The sequence below is a fragment of the Euprymna scolopes genome, chromosome 14, assembly GCF_053919585.1.
Source record: "Euprymna scolopes isolate OS-2025 chromosome 14, ASM5391958v1, whole genome shotgun sequence".
Lineage (NCBI taxonomy): Eukaryota > Metazoa > Mollusca > Cephalopoda > Sepiida > Sepiolidae > Euprymna > Euprymna scolopes.
In genome coordinates this window covers 94783789-94804063 of record NC_136495.1, presented here as the reverse complement: position 1 = coordinate 94804063, position 20275 = coordinate 94783789, and the positions used below count along the sequence as shown (strand labels likewise).

Here is a 20275-nt window from a genome sequence, read left to right as displayed (position 1 = left end):
GGTGGAGGTGTTCCATGGGAATCAATGATTTTGAGATGATTTGACAAATTCAAACAGATTTCAGTTTAGACAATAATGCAACTTACATTAGAAAACTTTCAGTGTTGTACAACAACTTTTGGAAATTAAACACTGGAGTTAACCTAACAAATCTTGCAGATATGTTCAAAAAAACATTTTGTGAAATTGGGAGCAATGCAAATAAATTTGTTTCCTTTTTTAGTGACTAAAATACATTTTTTATTTAGAATATCTTTGTACATTTATGTTGTGTCCACAGTAAAAAAAAAAGAAAAGAAAATGAACAAACCAAAAATCTACAGTATTTAGCATTTCAAATTGTATCATTCTTCCAAGAAAATATGATGACTGGAGAAAGTCAGAAACTTGACACATCTAGACACTTCTGAACATTGTATATTTCCTGAAGTACGTTCATAGAAAAGTTTAAAAAATAAATCAAAATCAATCCATTTCAACCTTAGATGCATTTGCACAATGTTGATTTAATTATGCAAACATGGGTAATAATATAAAAGTTCAGATTGATTGGACTAGAAATGAAGTTCAATATTTAAATATCCAGTAGAGCTATTAATAAACTATTAAATATAAAGCAACATTATTCTATCATTAATAGCAATTTCTGAAAATAACTTTTACACATATTTCTGAAGAAGTTGGAGGAAGAAATATTTGTACAAGTTATTTTGTTATGAAATTGCCAATAAAATCTTAGAATGATAAAAGAATTTAATACATGTATATGTGTGTGTGTGTATATATATATATATATATATATATATATATATATACTCCTATAAATTTTTCTGTGTATTAATATTCATATTAAAACCCCTTTTTTCTATTTATTTAAAAAGAAAATACAACCTTATTATACATAGGTCATGGAATTGCATTCATCTGCAAAAGATCTAGCTAATTTGCATATTCTTTTAAATATCCATTTTAATTAATTCCCTATTAATTTTTTTTGGTTTTCTAATTGGATGATCATCTTTAGTTAACTATTATGTGTAAATTCATGCAGATATTCCACATGATTAATACTGGTAAACACAAACCTCTTTCTATATGTATTTATGTATGTGTATATATATTTGTTGAAAAAATATTGCCTATGAAACTCCTGTCAGTTTTTGGTCTATCTAAAGACATGAAACTTAAACCCATGTGAAATTTGTGTTTTAGCTGGGGGGAAAATCAGTGCAAAAGAAAGGAGAAAACTAAATAAAAAAAAAAATAATCAGTTATTAAACATTTCCTAAAATAGATAGTGAAACAAGTATTTGGACAGATACAAAATGAATGTTTAATATTTAATTGGGTCTCCTTTAGCACTAATGACTGCTGTCAAACGATTGCCGTAGTTTTTCACAAGGTTCTTACAAATGCCTAACGGAATTTTTTCCCATTTTTCTTTTGCTATAGAATTTAATTGGTGGATGTTTGAGGGGCGTCTTGTTCTAATCAGCCACAAACTTTCAATGGGATTCAAGTCTGGTGATTGCAAAACATGAATTTCTTTATCCTTGAACCATTTCTGAGTTGTCTTTACTGTAGGTTTCGGAGCATTGTCTTGCTGGAACCACCAATCACCAGACAATCCCATTTTCTCCACAGACCTTTGCAAGTTATTTGCCAAAATATCCCTGTATTTGGTTCCATTCATCCTCCCTTTGATTATTTCTAGTGTTCCAATCCTGTGTGAAGAAAAATAGTTCCAAATCAATGTTTCCTCCTGCATGATTCATGGTAGGGATAGTATTCTTCATATCATATGCAGAACCATCTACAAGCCAGACATGGCTTGCATCGCTATTGCCAAACAGCTCAATTTTGGTCTCATCCATTATCAAAAAAGTGGGATTCTCATTGATATACTTTTTAAGTTGAACTTTCTTCAGTAAAGGAGTCTTGTAAGGTATGCGAAGTTTGAGACTTTCTTGTTACTGATGGCCGTCTCGCAGACGTTGGTGCTCATGTTGATGAGGTTTTTGTGCACTCTTCACAGGTCACAAAAGGATCATTTCAAACAGTTTGCAAGATTTTTTGCCAGCACCTTTCCGAAATTTTATGAGCCGCTCCTGACCATGGCATGTTTTTTGTAGTACCTGACTCTTTCCATTTCTTTATAATCTATCCTAGACTACTAACAGAAATATTCAAAGTTTGTGCTATACATCAGTAGCTTTTATTATCTTTCTGTGATGAAATAATACGGTCCTTTATGGACTGTTCGAGTTCCTTTCGCTTGGCCATGTTGCAATGTTTTCTGAGAGAGATCTGCGCTGAGAATGACTAGAAGTTCACTGAATATCGAACTAGTACCTTCTGGAATGTAAAAAAAATTAAAAAAATAAAAACTTAATGTTTAATAATGAAAAAAGAAGGCTGTCCAAATATTTGCTTCACTATCAATTTTAGGAAATATTTAATAACTGTTTATTTTCTTAAAAAAATTTAGTTTCTTTCATTTCTATGTATTTTAGTAATGTAAAAGTTTTATTATTTTGTTTGATATTATCTGTATCAAATTGCTGAAAAATAAACATTTTTGTTACGTCTTAAGACTTGCTTCATCTCACTGTATTGGCAATCTTTACACAATCACTCTCATGAGTATGTATTTTTAAAAAGAATTTTAACTAGAAAGATATTGGAGTACCGAATGTCAACAATAATTATTAGATTCATACGAATGAATGAATGATGCTCAACAACACATTATGTTAGCCATCAACAGGAAATCCTAGACATGAGTTTCATCCAGATTATACAAACACATATGTATGTCAGTTGAAAGAGCTCTTGAAAACAGTCCCCTCCTCTCTTATTTAAAAGTATTTATAAGTTTTGTACCTCAAACCATTATACATACAGGATGGAACGATAAAGTTTTCACCCTGAATAAAACAATGCTACAGCTTTATTTTAAAACTATTTTTGAAAAATTCAATTCAGGTAACTTGATTATGTAGTAGAGCTGACATCTATTCAATGTAGCTGCCTTCAGCCTCAATCACCACCTCGATATGGGTTCAGAACTGGAAGCATGCCTTTTTCACAAGCATTGGCAGGAGCTCAGTGAATATTTAGTGGATGGCAGTGATCAGGCTGGCTTTGGTAGTGTGGGAAGCCATATTGGTGATGTTCTTGACGTAAGACCAAACAAAGTAGTTGAGCGGGTTCAGGTCAGGGGAGAAGGGGGTTAGTGAGAGAAAGGTACAGAGTTGTAGCACTCCTTCTGAAGCCAAGCCTGTGTCCCTTTAGATTTGTGGGCCGGCATCTGGTCATGCTACTAAACGCAGGGTCTAACAGCGGCCACCTGATTGCACCAGGGGATCACCACACTCTTCAGCACGTCCAGATACACTTTGCTGTTGACTTTCAAGCCGACTTCGAAGATGTGAGATGGCATGATGTGACGTGTGTGAAACCATAATAAAGATCATAACTGTGGCCGGAAACTTTGTTTTCATCACCCTGGGCATGTCTCTGTTATCTAGTGATGCATTTTAAGGATGCTGGCAATGGTCCTGTTGTCATAACTTGAATCAGTACAGAGCATGTTTTGTACAGCGGTGCATCTCCGATCTTGTTCGTTGAACATTTTTTCAGACATGATAGAAGGCTCCTATCACTCATGGGATTTATACACAACTGGCCACCTAGTAGATGGTCTGCAACAAAAAAAGAAAACTGGTTTTTCATCAAATGGAATCATGTCGTCTTTTCTATGGTGACAATTTTATCGTTCCACTGTGTACACACTTATTTAGTATAAATTTTTAATTATACCAACAGATTTGTATAAATAAAAGTTTGTACTAAATATATAACTCTACTTGTTATTGAACACCATTATATTCATAAGGTAACAATTCATTGAGGTAACTTCTATGAACAAAAACTCACTAGAATTATATATATATATATATATATATATATATATATATATATATATACTTACCCTGACACAAGGAGACGTGGGATTTCAGTGCCAAGGTTTTCTGCCATTTCACGGCTTCCAATATTGGCCACACATTGCAAGGCCAGGTTGACATGCACAGGGTTGCGGCTGTTTAAGTCATTTTTGATTGATTGGATCACCAACTTCATTAAGTCGCTGCTTGCACTAATTAACACAGTGATAAATAGATAACCCTGAAAAGAAAGTAGAAGAGAAACATTAATTACAAGATCAAATATAAGTAAACACAAAAAGAAAAAACAAAATCTTTTAAGAATAGGTAAATATTCAATATTATGAAATTTTGTACTTTTATAACACTAAAATCACACACAAAAAATAATTGCATATGTCTACTAAAATTCCTAGAAGCACTATTTATGAAAAAGCAATAACACAATATTAACAAAACAATCTTCTATAATTCAAAATAATGAATGTATAAAAAATAAAATAACGAAACAAAAAAAAATAAAAACAATATGTAAATACCTAAATAAATGACTCAGTTACACCCACTGTCTTTTCTTTCTTATATATATTACTTTTAAAGAACACTGAACGTAGTGCCATAATTAATTATTGAGGGTTTTTTTTTTGTAGTTTAAACATAAACCATTAAAAGAAACTTTCAAAAAGACCAAGATACACTTCTAAAGTATATTTCTCCTAAGCTTACATTAGATAAAGAGGATAAATAAGGGGTGGGGCAAGAAAAAAAAAACCATCTAGACGTCTTTCAGCCAACCCTTTTTCAAGATATACGTTGGCAGTGGGGGAGAAAACATTGTTTAAAAACATGGTCAAAAGACCATAAATTAACAGCGATGGTAAAAAAATTGTATAGGGAATAGGAGAAAAAAGACAGAAACAATCTCAGAAAATACCCATAAGTTCTAAATTATGGGTATACTCTCTTTGCTTACACAGAGATGGTTGGCGCAAATTAATGTATACAGCCTCGAGAATTTTTAAGTGAATTCTCGAGTGCGCTCTGTGTAAAACCGAGAAAGTTTCATCCGTGTATCCTTCAGTGCAAATTTGGCACTGTAATAAATGTTCACTTATGGCCGATCTACGAGTTGGTAAACGCCAGGATGTTGGCCATTTTTTGTGCCTACATATTGAAGGGGGGACATGTTGGGAAATTCTAACCTCCAAACGTTGAATGGTATGGCCCACGTAGTCAGCTTCACACTGACAGTTAAACCAATAAACAACCATATTATATTGAGTGGTAGGGATACCATCCTTTCGAAAGGAGGGGAAAGCATTTCTCGTCCCAAACACCGTTCGGACCTTTGTTGCAAAATAGCAATGTGAAATGGCTGTAGCAATTTTATGCGAAAACTCCTGGCTTTTGACACCAATCCACAGGAGTTTCACATATATGGGACATTTTTGAGGGCCCACAAACGTTCCACCTTTAAACGTCAAGATTCTTTCCCTCACACATTTTTGAATTATGTATAAAGGATAATCATTAGCCAAACGGATCTCAGTTATGCTTTGGAGTTCCGCATCTCGTTTAGTACGAGAGCAGATCAACAAAGCCCGATGCACTAAAGTTTTAATAAGATTTAATTTTCTGATTTTAGGGGGAGAACGAAACCCAACTAATGTATTGTCCTGCAAATGTAGGTTTTCTACATATGCTGGTAGTAAAACTCATACCAGATCTTTCAATAAGAACATCTAAGAACGGTAATGAGTCATTAACTTCACCCTCCATAGTAAACGTCAATGCAGGGTGAAGTAAGTTCAATTGTTCTAACAATCCCTCGGCTTCCGTACAGGAAGAACACATAACAAAAATGTCAGCCACGTAATGGAAATAGTACATCATCGATTTAGGAAAACGATCAAAAAGCAGTTTTTCTTGAAACCCGACAAAAATATTAGCCAATGTTGGACCCAAAGGACTTCCTATTGCTACCCCATCAACTTGACGATACATGTTCCCGTCAAAACTAAATTCAACCGATTTAGTAGCAAAACCCATGAGCTCCAAAAATATATGCACAGGAAAAGAGGGTTTAGTTAGGGAACCACGATAAAGACTGTCGGCACAAATGCTGATAGTTTCATCCAAAGGCACATTGGTGAACAAACTGGATATGTCATAGGAACATAAATATCCAGTATTTGATGAACCTTTTACACATCACGAATAAATTCTGCAAACTGAAAAGAATCAGGAATGCAGGAACCGGACAGGTTTAAAGATATCGGCTAACCATTTACCCAATTCATGTTGCGCAGAACCCAACATTGAAAGAATAGCTCGCATAGGAATATTTTCCTTATGGACTTTGGGTAAACCGTATATCCTGGGACATTGCGAACCCACAGGACGAATTCGATCATAAGTTTCTTTGGAAAGCCATCCACTTTTATAAAATCTAAGAAAGTGAGATTGAAGTTTGGTTTCTGTATTGAGTGTCCCATCATTTATGCTAACGTTGCCTAAATATTCAAATTTTGTAGTATCACCATCATTTTCTCGATATAGACGTTTTGGTCAAGAATGACAACTCCAGAATCTTTGTCTGGTTTTGTAATATAAATGTCTTTATTTGATTTCAAAGAGTTAATGGCCTTCAAATGGTTGGCTTGCAACACAAAAGATTTCGAGTCAATAGGACTATTAACGAAACTGTGCGCAAGATCAACAAGACGTGCTTTTAACCAGGATAGATCTCCAGACGAAGAGGGCATGTGTTTCTTCAGCTGTAGATACAGCATTTCAAATTCAGCAAATAACTCCTCCTTGTTAATATATGAAGGAGGCATGCCAAACTCAAGGCCACGTGAGAGGACAACTTTTTCGGTGTCAGACAATGAATATTTTGAAAAATTAAAAATATTTCTTTCACTCGTCCGACTCGAACAAACTTTCTATTAAGAAGAAAACTCAGAAAGCTTTGAGTTTTCGAAGTAAGTTTTTATTTGCGTAAAATATCACCAGCAGAAATATGACTAGAAAATCGTATTTTGTTAAACAATGACAAATTCGACCATCCAAAACTCCACAGCCGGTAATATTTGCATTTGGTAGAAGCCAAAACTTCAGATAAATGTAGAATTTCATCTTTTAAAAAAGCTCGTCCGACATTTACCACACTTCTCGCTTTAACCTTCAAAACACGTCTGGAAACATAACCCGGTTAGACGTGATTAAGCAAACAAGATCGGAGAAAAAATATTTTGGATGTAACTGAAGTAATCTTAGCCTTTAATCCAATGATTTCATTTAATTTCTTTATAATACTTTTATTGTACCTTTTCCTCAAATATATAAAAAGATTTTTATGGTTACATAATTTTATAATACTTTTAAAGAATACCAAACATAGTGCCATAATTAATTATTGAGGGTTTTTTTTTTTTTTTTTTGTAGTTTAAACAAACCATTAAAAAGAAATTTTCAAAAAGGCCAAAATACACTTCTAAAGTATATTTCTCCTAAGCTTACATTAGATAAAGAGGATAAATAAGGGGTGGGGCAAGAAAAAAAAACTATCTAGACGTCTTTCAGCCAACCCTTTTTCAAGATATACGTTGGCAGCGGGGGGGGGGGGAGAAAACATTGTTTAAAAACGTGGTCCATAAATTAACATTATATATAATAACAAAAACAAATACAAAGTTTAAATAATTAGGCAGTATTTTAATAATTATAAAACTCTATGGACTGTCCGAGCGTCTTTGCTTGCTTGCAATAAATAATTTTACCAAGTTACCAAATTTTGCTTGTAATAAATAATTTTACCAAGTTTTACTTTAAATTTTGATTCTAGCTGATGGCACTCAAGTTATATCTTTTTTGTTTACTCTTTAAATCACTACTATATAATAATCAATAGAGAATTGACACTAAAATAATATATATGAAATTTGCATAAATTACAATATGATATTTAAGAGTATTTTACAACCGGGCAACACCAGGCGCCTGTGCTAGTTTATGTATAAAACAGTTCTCTTTCAGATGCAGCTTCCTAATCTTTTCAGATGAATGAATAGATTTTTTCAATGTCTAATTTGGTAAATGTTATGGCTTAAATTGAAATTCTTGTTTCCATCAGATCATTGAACTTAAGCTTAGTTATTATTTTATAGGGCAGATAGTACTCCTATCACCAAAGCACACTCAAGCTGGGTATAAAAGAGCGATCACTAAAATATTTCAAATGTTATAATTCTGAGTTTTCTTATTGTTTTTTAATTGAGTAATTAATTTTGCTTTGTGTAATAATTTTTTTTGACTGTTATCCTCATTTTCATAGTTGTTTCACCATGTTTTGGCTGAAACAATAACAATTATGAAAATAAGGATAACAGTCCACAAAAAAAAAAAAAATGATTACACAAATTATGAAGCTTCATCTCAAAGGATTTGGAAAAAAAAAAAAAAGAGGTTTTGCTGGTTTTACAGAATATCCCCCCCACCTTTGTTTTTAGTTATTTACTGCCAAAACACAACATACCTATTCATTATATACAGATATTTTAATCATAACTAGACAGGGATTCTCATAAATTTACAATGATATTAATGAAACTATTATATGAAGAGAACATTAAACGTCAAAGAAAAACTGCTCAATTTTAAGCAACATACAAAAAAGGATAGAAAACAGTTATACATTTTTAGATACATTCACTCATATCTGGATCTGTTCATTGTTCAGTCTGTCAAGTTTAAATCTAAACTAGAATTTGTGAATTTATTCTTTGCACTGATAGATCATCACTTATCAAGACCATGATGGGAGGGGGGGGGTCAAGTGTTAAATGTATTGTTAGTTGGATGATGATTACCATCATAAGAAGATTGGAAACAGTGGATGGAATGAGAAGATTACATAAGAGAACTTTATTTACCAAAAGAGTAGCTCAACAAGTATTTGTTTATGTTAGACTTGAAGATGACAATGCTGTAGTCGGTTGGGAAGCAGATTTATGGTATTTTGTTCCACAGATGGGATGTTCTTGAAAGGAAATTTTGTTCATGGAAGTTCCGTTTGGTTTTAAATACAGCAGTGGTTGTAGCCAGACAAGTTCTTGCTGTGAATGTTTTACAGAGAGGAGAAGGAAGGGAACCAAGGATTGGAGCTCAGTCGAGCACCTACTATAAAAAGTCCAAAAGTTTATCAAAGAAGGAAGGTAGGCTTTCTTTAGGAGAAAGCTATTCATTTTTATTAGCGAGAAGTGATGATCCAAGTGTTGGCAATGAAAAGGGAGAAGCTTTGTTTTAGAGATGATAAAAGTAACAAGTCACTTTTTCCCTTCGTTACATCACATGGTGCAAGTGAAAGGAGAGACAGTCATAAAAATCTTGATCAATGCTTTTTGAAGTGCTACTAAAGATGGTTGTGTAATCTGCACAGATGGTAACAATGAATTCAGTGCAGATATATAAAAAAAGTTTTGTCAGATATTTTTAAAAAAATCATTTTCATCATTAAATATACAGACTGAACAAATGCATTTTTTTAAAATGAGTCATTACTTAAGACTAAAAAGGTACTTGAGAATACAGAATAATGAAATAGAAAGGTTGTTAACTGAACAATAAAGAATATTATGAGAGGATTGAAAATGATGAATGAAATGAATAAAATTGATTAAATATAAAGACAGTTTATGACATATTTGTTAACATTGGATTTGAAGATGCAGGGAAGCAGTCCTCTGATAATGTGTTTCTCAAATAGGAAATTCTTGAGAAGAAACTTTTCATAAAAACAACTGCATTTGATATTAGGCACACAGAGTAAAAAAGAGAAGTTCTTTGCAGCTGCAGTAGAAGAGTTCTCGTCTTACAAGAAGGAATCAGAGATCTTAAGAATATCCGTTCTTGTTAAATAATATCAGTAGTTTTTTTTTCTATTGATTTTTTTTTAATTCTTTGTTCTTTATTTGTACAAGTAATTTATATTTGGTAACTAAATGGACACACAGAAATGTTGCTGCACCAGAATGCAACTTCCTCAAGTTCACTAAAAATCAATATATTTTTTTCACATGATATATTGTCCACTGAATATTCAAAATGGCTTCCATGATGGACTGCTTGAGTCAATAAAGAGATTGACTCTGCTGGAAAAAGAACCTATTTTATTTAACTGCTGCCAATAAGATTTGAAATGTTGCCAATGACCTGGATCAATCCAACATGGATTTTGAGGCAAATCTAATTAACTGCATAAAGACAAAGTACTTGAAATTGAATTTTCTTTTTATCTACTGAGTAGTGATAAATTAAAACTCGACAGCCTTAAATATTGAAATACCAATTTCTATCAATTCTTTTAATAAAAAGGTATCTATATAAATAACTAGCTGTACCTAACTGGTATTGTCTGAAAATATTTCATTCTAGTGTTTAATTTGGATTTATTTGCACATTTTATAAAAACTTGTAGAAAAAAAAAAAAACGAAATAAACTTAGGTATAATTTAATTTAATCTTATATAGAGATTTTGTCCATCAAAATATTTTTAACAGAATAAACATGACTGAAATTTGTTTTTAAGCGTAATACATTGCAGAATTTGTCTCAATTCAAAATGTCATAGACTTTAATTACTTTAAGAAATATAGACTATTGCATTAATAGTAAATAATAAATTCCCAATAATTTTCAAAAGAAAAAAAATTTAATAGAAATTCATTGTTAAGAAGCATGGTGAAAATGAAATTCAAAATATGACAGTTAAAAGATCAGACATGTGTAATATTTTTAGTTTTTGATTAAATATTTATTTAAAATTTATATTTTTCGGCTTATACCAAAGCTGAAATTACTAGATTTTCAATCTGACATTCTACAAACTGACCTATTTGGACTTTCCTGTAAATAGAGCTTAAAACATTACCTCAACAAAATGATTATAGCTTTGGCGTGATGTGAGATTTGATTTATGTCATGCTTCAAAACATGGATCCAAACATAAGCGATAATAAATAACTGGATAAACATTATCAACAGAAATGGAATTTATTTTGATAGGCCCAAAACTATTTTGCTTTAACTACATATTATATATTTAACTACATATTATATGTAGTTCTTTAACAATTACATAATCCTCCCTGCCTAGAAAAATATGCAAGCAAAAGAAGCATATATTTGCTAAACACTTAAACCATCATGTTTCCATTACCTTGTAGGGAAAGGGTGGTAGAACTTTACACAGAAGAGGATAAAGTGGCCCATCTGCTGTCCAAATTCATCCTAATTTTTTTTTTAATTGCTTTTTTTACCCCAAACAAGGCACAGTGCCACTTGAATGTAAGGAGCTACTATTTGGGACAAAATATGCAGGGATAGTATGTAGGGAGTTGAGCAGCAAGATGTCTGTTCACATTACACTTGAACTTTTGCATGTAAAACAGTAAGAGAAGCTAGGATCCAGGAGGGAATTCCAAAGTCTAACAGTTGCAGGAAAAAACTTTGAGTAAAAGTTTTTCTAGTATCTAGGGATCTCTACAATGATACTTGTCAGGTTAGTCGGGGTATTTATGTGTGAGAGTACAAGGGCATGGAGTTTGCTAGAGCAGCTTCCATTAAAATACTTGTAAAATAAGCACAGGGATGCAACATTTCATCAATAGGACAGAGGTTGTAGTTTAGTTGCCATGTAGTAAGAGCATTTACTGCATCTCCTGAATTCCAAGATCCAGAGATTTTAATTGAGAAAGCAACCGTCCTTTGGTTCAATTAAAATTGGTGGGAAAGCAGCTTTTGCTAATGACCACACAGACCTTTTGTCACATCTACTTCCTTGAGTTGTGTCTCTTTTTGAAAGTAAATGCAGAGTGGGAAGGGGAACTCACAAAAATATGGTAGCATTCATTGACATATTCTTTAATTACCAATAATGAGGTTTTCACCTTGAGTATTTTTATTTTTACTTCATAATTTACAAATGTTTTGATATTCCCAGTTGTCAGAGTGAAATGATGCAATTTTAAAAATATACAAAGTATGTTATTATAGTGTTAATAGCATGTAAAAGATTGACTCGTCACAATTGGAGTTTACTATATCAGATTAGATGCTATTTAAGTCCAACTTTTACAATCTCACAAGATAACTTTGTTCTAACATATAAAGTTATGCTTAAAAATAATTATTCTGCAGAAAATCTATTATATTTTTTATCACATATTTATCTTTAGCAAGTTTCAAATATACTTCAGCAATTATATAAAGTCAATTCTGATCGGTCGATGAAACCAGTTAATACAAATTAGAAGTTCAATGTTCCTATTTCCCCACAAGGGCAGAGTTAGACACAAAGTCAGTTTTTAATGTGGGGAGAATAGAGTTAGTTTTTCTTATATAACCTGCCCCACAGAAAACATGGTTTTTCAAGCAGTATTATAAAAATAAAATCTATGCTTATTACCAAACGCCAATATAATGTATCAAAAGAAACAAATGCAAATGTTGAGCCCATTTCTCGTACTAATGGTGAGGTCAAAACTATTTCAAGTTAATACTTTACACAATAGTGCCACTATCTTTTTAAATCATAGATACACAAGTAGTATAAAAGTTATATGGTTAACTAATTTGTGTGCAGCTTTGCAAAAGGACATGCTGTTAACTTATATCTGCTATTGTTTTATTTAATTAAATGATTGTTTTGATTTTAATAGAACATAGTTCTGTTTAAGTAGCTTGATTTATTTTGTGAAAAAGTTCAGCATTTGTGTTCAAATGTTATTTTCAGCCCTTTCAGGAGAACTGATTTGATATTTATGAGCATAGATTTCACATAAATTTCAAAATACTGCTTAACAAATGCATTTTAATAGAGACGAAATTTCCCTCTACATGAAAATGTTATTTTAAAATCATGTTTGATTTATAAAAAAGAGAAAAGTTACTGATGTGTGTTTGATCGTGTGTGGATACAGTGGCATTTTGATTATTTAAAAAATATGTGTGGATACATTGGCATTTTGATTATTTAAAAAATATGTGTGGATACAGTGACATTTTGATTATTTAAAAAATATGTGTGGATACAGTGGCATTTTGATTATTTAAAAAATATGTGTGGATACAGTGGCATTTTGATTATTTAAAAAATATGTGTGGATACAGTGGCATTTTGATTATTTAAAAAATATGTGTGGATACAGTGGCATTTTGATTATTTAAAAAAATATGTGTAGATACAGTGGCATTTTGATTATTTAAAAAAATATGTGTGGATACAGTGGCATTTTGATTATTTAAAAAATATGTGTGGATACAGTGGCATTTTGATTATTTAAAAAATATGTGTGGATACAGTGGCATTTTGATTATTTAAAAAATATGTGTGGATACAGTGGCATTTTGATTATTTAAAAAATATGTGTGGATACAGTGGCATTTTGATTATTTAAAAAATATGTGTGGATACAGTGGCATTTTGATTATTTAAAAAATATGTGTGGATACAGTGGCATTTTGATTATTTAAAAAATATGTGGCATTACAAAAGTCAACTGAAAAGTGTGTATCTTCTTGTCGGCTCTATTTAAAAATAAATGTTCATAGAATTCATTGTTTTTTATAAGTTTTCTCAAATTGAAAATATTGTTAACAGAAAATTTAATTCCTTAGAAGATAGACCATACATAACATTCTCAAGAAACTGTTTTATGTATTAGTCTATATAGCAATTATTTTATGTATTACTAGGAAAGGATTGGTTTTGTTGCTTTTTATAATTCTATAATTATAACCCATTAATATGCATGATTAAATAAGCATCCTCTTTCAATCACTTACCCTATGTTTGTCTGAGAGTTTAGTCATGCATATTGCACACATATTAAACCCACCATGGCAGATATGCTATACACATACCTTTGTTATATAATAAAAGCTATACACCTCCTATATCATAGAGATCACTTTATTCTACAGTTCCCTCCCCAAATAGTCTCAATATTTTATCTCTCACTGCACAATTATTTCACTCCTAATCTAACTATCGCTAGACATCTCATCTCTATTATGTTTCCTAGTATCTTCTGTCCTCTTCTGATGAGAAGCATTAAGCTTTGAAATACCATGGTATAAAGAGTTTTACTTATCCTACACCCCTAATTGATGTATCATCCTTAATGACTAAATCTATATTACATATTTTTATATTGTCGTTTTCTTATTCTATTGATACTCTCTCTCTCTATTTATATATATGTGTGCGTAGATTAAATGAAATAAGAGTTTAAATCCTACCCAAAGCCGGCCAGAGGCTTGGTTAGCCAAAACATGGTGAGACAACAAAAACTATGGAAGGCATTAATTACTGAGGATACAGTTTAGAGACTCAGCATTTCTATCTCGTCACGGTTAACCACCTTGGCCGAAACATCATGAAACAACAATTATAAAGATGAGGATAACAGCAAATAAATATATAAATGAAATAGGTTTGATTCAATTCATGATGTTTCAATAATTTATACATTCTTTAGATATGAAAATTCAAGAAAAAAAACCAAAAAAACTTCGATTTATTTGAAAAAAAAAAATTAAAATAAAATCCCCCCCCCCAAAAAAAAAACGTTTTTTTTATGAGACTTTTGTGTAGCATGTTTATTAGGTGTCATTTATTAAATTAATTCTTACACCACTGTACAAGACAGGTGGATTTTATTTATAGATGCACAGAGTGAAAGCAAAGAGCTAATTTGAAATTCAAGCACAATTTAAGCACTTTTGAATAATAAAGGTTATCTGCTGCTGCTATTGACCTTTTCAATTCAGATGACTGTTACCATAGTTACCGATCAAGAAAGAGCTGCATCCATCCACCTTCCATTCTAATCAGTCCTTGTTGGCCAAAAGGAGAATATTTCTATTGACAGCAAATCGCACGTCTATTCACTTGCCGTGTCTCATTATATCTTGATCTTTCTCGACAGCAGCCACCATCCAAGATATACGATGATCCAATTATGGATTATTAGTTGCCAATGAGAGGAGGTTCACACTCCTGTAGATTTCTATGGAACTTCATAGTGTGGTGGTCAGATGACAAGTTTAGCTCAACTATTGATGCATATAATTCAGGTAATTAAGAACATCATTCTTTGAAATGAGGAATTCTTACTTTCCAGCATTCTGGAAGAATAAACAAATCTGTACTTTCTTAAAAGATTTAGAATAAAAAAAGTTCTTTTTAAAAATTAAGACCACAAAGAACCAATAAAGGAAAAAAAATGAAAATGAAAAAAAAATGAAAATGAAAAAAAAATGAAAATGAAAAAAAAAATGAAAAAAAAATGAAAATGAAAAAAAAAATGAAAAAAAAATGAAAATGAAAAAAAAAAATGAAAAAAAAATGAAAATGAAAAAAAAAATGAAAAAAAAATGAAAATGAAAAAAAAATGAAAATGAAAAAAAAATGAAAATGAAAAAAAAATGAAAATGAAAAAAAAATGAAAATGAAAAAAAAATGAAAATGAAAAAAAAATGAAAATGAAAAAAAAATGAAAATGAAAAAAAAATGAAAATGAAAAAAAATGAAAATGAAAAAAAATGAAAATGAAAAAAAAATGAAAATGAAAAAAAAATGAAAATGAAAAAAAATGAAAATGAAAAAAAATGAAAATGAAAAAAAATGAAAATGAAAAAAAAATGAAAATGAAAAAAAATGAAAATGAAAAAAAATGAAAATGAAAAAAAATGAAAATGAAAAAAAATGAAAATGAAAAAAAATGAAAATGAAAAAAAAATGAAAATGAAAAAAAATGAAAATGAAAAAAAATGAAAATGAAAAAAAAATGAAAATGAAAAAAAATGAAAATGAAAAAAAATGAAAATGAAAAAAAATGAAAATGAAAAAAAAATGAAAATGAAAAAAAATGAAAATGAAAAAAAATGAAAATGAAAAAAAATGAAAATGAAAAAAAATGTAATAATAATAGTATAATGATTAGCTGTATTATCTATCTATCTATATAGATATCTATAAAAGTGAACGTGTCTGTGTACATTCCCCTACGCAATAACTGTCAATTTTTAGTCTACAGACTCGAAATTTGATATACAGGGTACTGAGATTTGGGAAAATCTATGTTATCAGTTTTCGCCCAGAAATTTGGCTGTTAAGGGGTCAAATTTCAACGATTTGACCTTTGAGAACTCTACCAAACTCCTCCGACAATTTTGGGTCTAAACACTTTAAATTTTAGATATAGGTTCCTTGGACATTGATCTAACTTAATAACTTGATATGAGTCCAAAACAATGTTAAGTAGTCATAATAGGGGTCAAAGTTAAAAAAAAAAAAATGACCTCTGCAGTTTTACCAAATTACTCAGACAATTTCTGGTCTAAACATTTGAAATTTGACATAAAGGGTATTCAGAGATAGGACAAGCTTTTTCATCGGTTTGGGTCGAATATGTTTAGTTACTAATATATAAATGTATGTATGTATGTATGCTTGCATGTCTGCCTTAAACTTTCAATGGAGGCGACGGATTTTACCAAGATCAGTATAGTTTTAATGTCCGACCTTTCATACGACAAATATCGAAAAATTGGCTAAAAACATTAATATCTTCACCCTCAACTGGGAACTTTTCTACAGGGGGGGGGTCGCCTTTTTCGCCGATATTTTTGAAAGTCATCCTCTCCTTTCGATTGTCTAGCCTTAATCTTAAAAAATGTCACTTCCGGTTTGGCGATGGTCGTAACAGCATAGACGTCAGTTTTTCCTCCCCGTTCTTCTCCTCCTTCGCGGTACGAGTTCAAGCCTGCCTTCCTACTACCACTTTTTTTTTTTTTTTTTTTTTGCTCAACAGACACATCCAAATACCCGGGCAACGCCAGGCTGAAATGCTAGTATATCTATAAAAGAATGTGTGTGTGTGTGTGTGTGCGCGTATATATACATTTCCCTACACAACAACTGTCAATTTTAAGTCTACAGACTCAAAATTTGATATACAGGGTACTGAGATTTGGGAAAATTTTTGTGATTGGTTTTCGGCCAAAAATTTGTCTGTTGAAAATTTTAGATATAGGTTCCTTGAAACATTGTGCAAATAATACTCGAGATGAGAACAATAGTCCAAAGAAGGAACGATTAAAGACTAAATTATAATTTACTAGAATTTATTATTCTAACTTTATTATTACAAATAGAAAAAAAAATGTCTTTAATTGAAAAAAAAAAAAAATTTAACGCTTTGAAAAATTTTTTTTCTCGATCGCTTGCAAACTGCTTTTGTTTACAGAATGATTGAATTATTCTTATTTTGGATTGCTATGTCAAAATTTCCTCTTAAAACTTGGAACTACTTATGAAAACATTGAATCTTATGACTAATTCTCTTTTTTGGAACAACCAAATCACTGCATATAATTTCACTTTCATTTCTTTTCAGCACTCTACACTAACTTTTATGCATTTATAACTAGTTTTCATATAATGCAGGTTCAATTTATGCTAGTATCAGCAAATTCATAGCTTCAATATAATAATCATTTGCTAAAATCTTTCCTCTACTGAATAGAATGCATTCTTTGAAACTCCACGGATTAAGATATTCTTAATATTTCTTTCAGAGTATCCTGTTGAACAGTAAATTCATGTAAATTATAATTTTTTATAAGTTTTAAGAGTTCTTTTATGACAAGCTCTATTTCCTATTTTGCTTGTATTGCTATATAAATATTTATATCTTTAAGTTTACAGCTTATAAACTTAATTTTTACTTCTTTATTTTATATATATATATACACACACACACACACATATACACACACACATATATAAATATATATGAGTAACCAAATGGGTGGAAACACTCATCCACCCACAAGACAAACTGGTTTGACTTGGATGATTGGAAGAAAAGCAAAAAAGTCGATTAATTTTGCAGTTTTATAAAAGACATTTATGGGAATTGAATCAATAAAATTATTATCAGCAGACAAAAATCATGAAAATAAAACCAGTTCCTCATTTATTTTAATAATAATAGCATATTAAGAAATCTTGATATTTCAGACTTATTGCTTATAAATTTTGATCTTCTCTCTAAATAATTATCTGGATTGGATTTATTATTTTGCTTAACATGTGGCAAAGTATGCTCGTCTCATATCAAACTTATTAGCAATGGATTAATTCTATGAGTCTGATACACATTGATATGCAGACTGCTAAACAAAGTTAAAACTGTATGAATGATCTCCCTTTTAATGTATATTGATCATATTAGGCTTATTGATTGAAATAATCTTTATTTTTAATATTTACACAGGGTCATCTATTTCAGTGAATAAATTATTATCTAATAGCATTATTGATGACACTTTTTTGTGCCATAAGTAAAGATTTATCATTAAATTATTCAATGACTAAAAAAAATTTTTTTTTTTAACTTCAATTTACTCAAAACAAAGCACACTGCAACTGAGAGGTAAAGGGCTACTGTGAATTATGTACCAAATTTATAGAGGTATTCTAAGTGGGGAGTTGTGCAGCAAGATGCTTGGTCCTGTTAGATTTAAATTTCTGCATATTCGTAGAGTCAATAAAACAAGAAGCAGAAAGGGACTTTCAAAGGCAAGCGATTTGAGGAAAGAAGCTAATAGAGTAGAAAGACTTTAGAGTGAAGACGATATGATTTTGCTGCTTGTCAAGGGCTCTTTACGCTGAGGAGGTACAAATGCAACAGTTTTTTGGTTTTTTATATCTAAAATTATTTTGTTCTATTTCTTTACAACCATTTCTCTTCCTTTCAAAATATTTTTTTCTCCATAATTGTTTGTTATTTAAAAATAAATACTTTTTTAATTCCTATTTCAGTCACATAATTATCTGAAGTAAATGAGTTTCTGTATTCATTACATTTTTTTCACATGTTACATGTAACAAATCATTCTCCTATCTCTAAAAAACATCAGACTTCTGGGCAATGATGCAGCTGGCCTGCTAGTGTATAATAAAATTCTTGCGATGGGATTCATCCAGGGTGGGTTCAGCCAACTCCAAGTGAATTTGCCATATCACAAATCAAACAGTCCATCCAGAACGGTCTGCTGCTGATCCATCAGCATACTTTAGCCAATTGAGATTTCATCATCGCACAGCAAAGACACATGGGTCAGTCATAACTTCCAAGTCAGCTCTGACCGTTGCAAGCCATGTCCTCAGCAGACCACTATTCTTATTGTGCCATCCCAGTTGCGGTGCTGGTGTTTTGTGAATCATGTCAGTTGGTAGACAATAAAGGGCATCATCTATAATTGTTGTATGTAACAAATAATTGTTGTGCGTAACAAATAATTGTTGTGCATAACAAATAATTGTTGTGCGTAACAAATAATTGTTGTGCATAACAAATAATTATTGTGCATAACAAATAATTGTTGTGCATAACAAATAATTGTTGTGCATAACAAATAATTGTTGTGCATAACAAATAATTGTTGTGCATAACAAATAATTGTTGTGCGTAACAAATAATTGTTGTGCATAACAAATAATTGTTGTGCATAACAAATAATTGTTGTGCGTAACAAATAATTGTTGTGCGTAACAAATAATTGTTGTGCGTAACAAATAATTGTTGTGCGTAACAAATAATTGTTGTGCATAACAAATAATTGTTGTGCGTAATAAATAATTGTTGTGCGTAACAAATAATTGTTGTGCATAACAAATAATTGTTGTGCGTAATAAATAATTGTTGTGCGTAACAAATAATTGTTGTGCGTAACAAATAATTGTTGTGCGTAACAAATAATTGTTGTGCATAACAAATGATTGTTGTGCATAACAAATAATTGTTGTGCGTAACAAATAATTGTTGTGCGTAATAAATAATTGTTGTGCGTAACAAATAATTGTTGTGTGTAACAAATAATTGTTGTGTGTAACAAATAATTGTTGTGTGTAACAAATAATTGTTGTGTGTAACAAATAATTGTTGTGTGTAACAAATAATTGTTGTGCGTAACAAATAATTGTTGTGTGTAACAAATAATTGTTGTGCGTAACAAATAATTGTTGTGCGTAACAAATAATTGTTGTACATAACAAATAATTGTTGTGTGTAACAAATAATTGTTGTGCGTAACAAATAATTGTTGTGTGTAACAAATAATTGTTGTGTGTAACAAATAATTGTTGTGTATAACAAATAATTGTTGTGCGTAACAAATAATTGTTGTGCGTAACAAATAATTGTTGTGCGTAACAAATAATTGTTGTGTGTAACAAATAATTGTTGTGCGTAAC

At 30.9% G+C, this 20275-nt stretch overlaps 2 protein-coding genes across 2 annotated transcripts in view; both read right to left on the bottom strand.

Moving 5' to 3' along the window:
- LOC145293169 (AP-2 complex subunit alpha-2-like) overlaps positions 1-20275 on the bottom strand; it is a 234228-nt gene that overhangs the window by 60217 nt on the left and 153736 nt on the right. Inside the window, exon 5 of the mRNA XM_080139634.1 lies at positions 3995-4188. Coding sequence (XP_079995760.1) covers positions 3995-4188 — 194 coding nt within the window. The remainder of the gene's footprint in view (positions 1-3994; positions 4189-20275) is intronic.
- LOC145293367 (uncharacterized) lies at positions 4584-6960 on the bottom strand. The gene is made up of 2 exons (XM_080140002.1): positions 5408-6960; positions 4584-5270 (listed from the first exon to the last, which is right to left on the bottom strand). Exon 1 carries the CDS (start codon positions 6785-6787, stop codon positions 6461-6463), a length of 327 nt encoding a protein of 108 aa, XP_079996128.1. The 5' UTR covers positions 6788-6960; the 3' UTR covers positions 4584-5270; positions 5408-6460.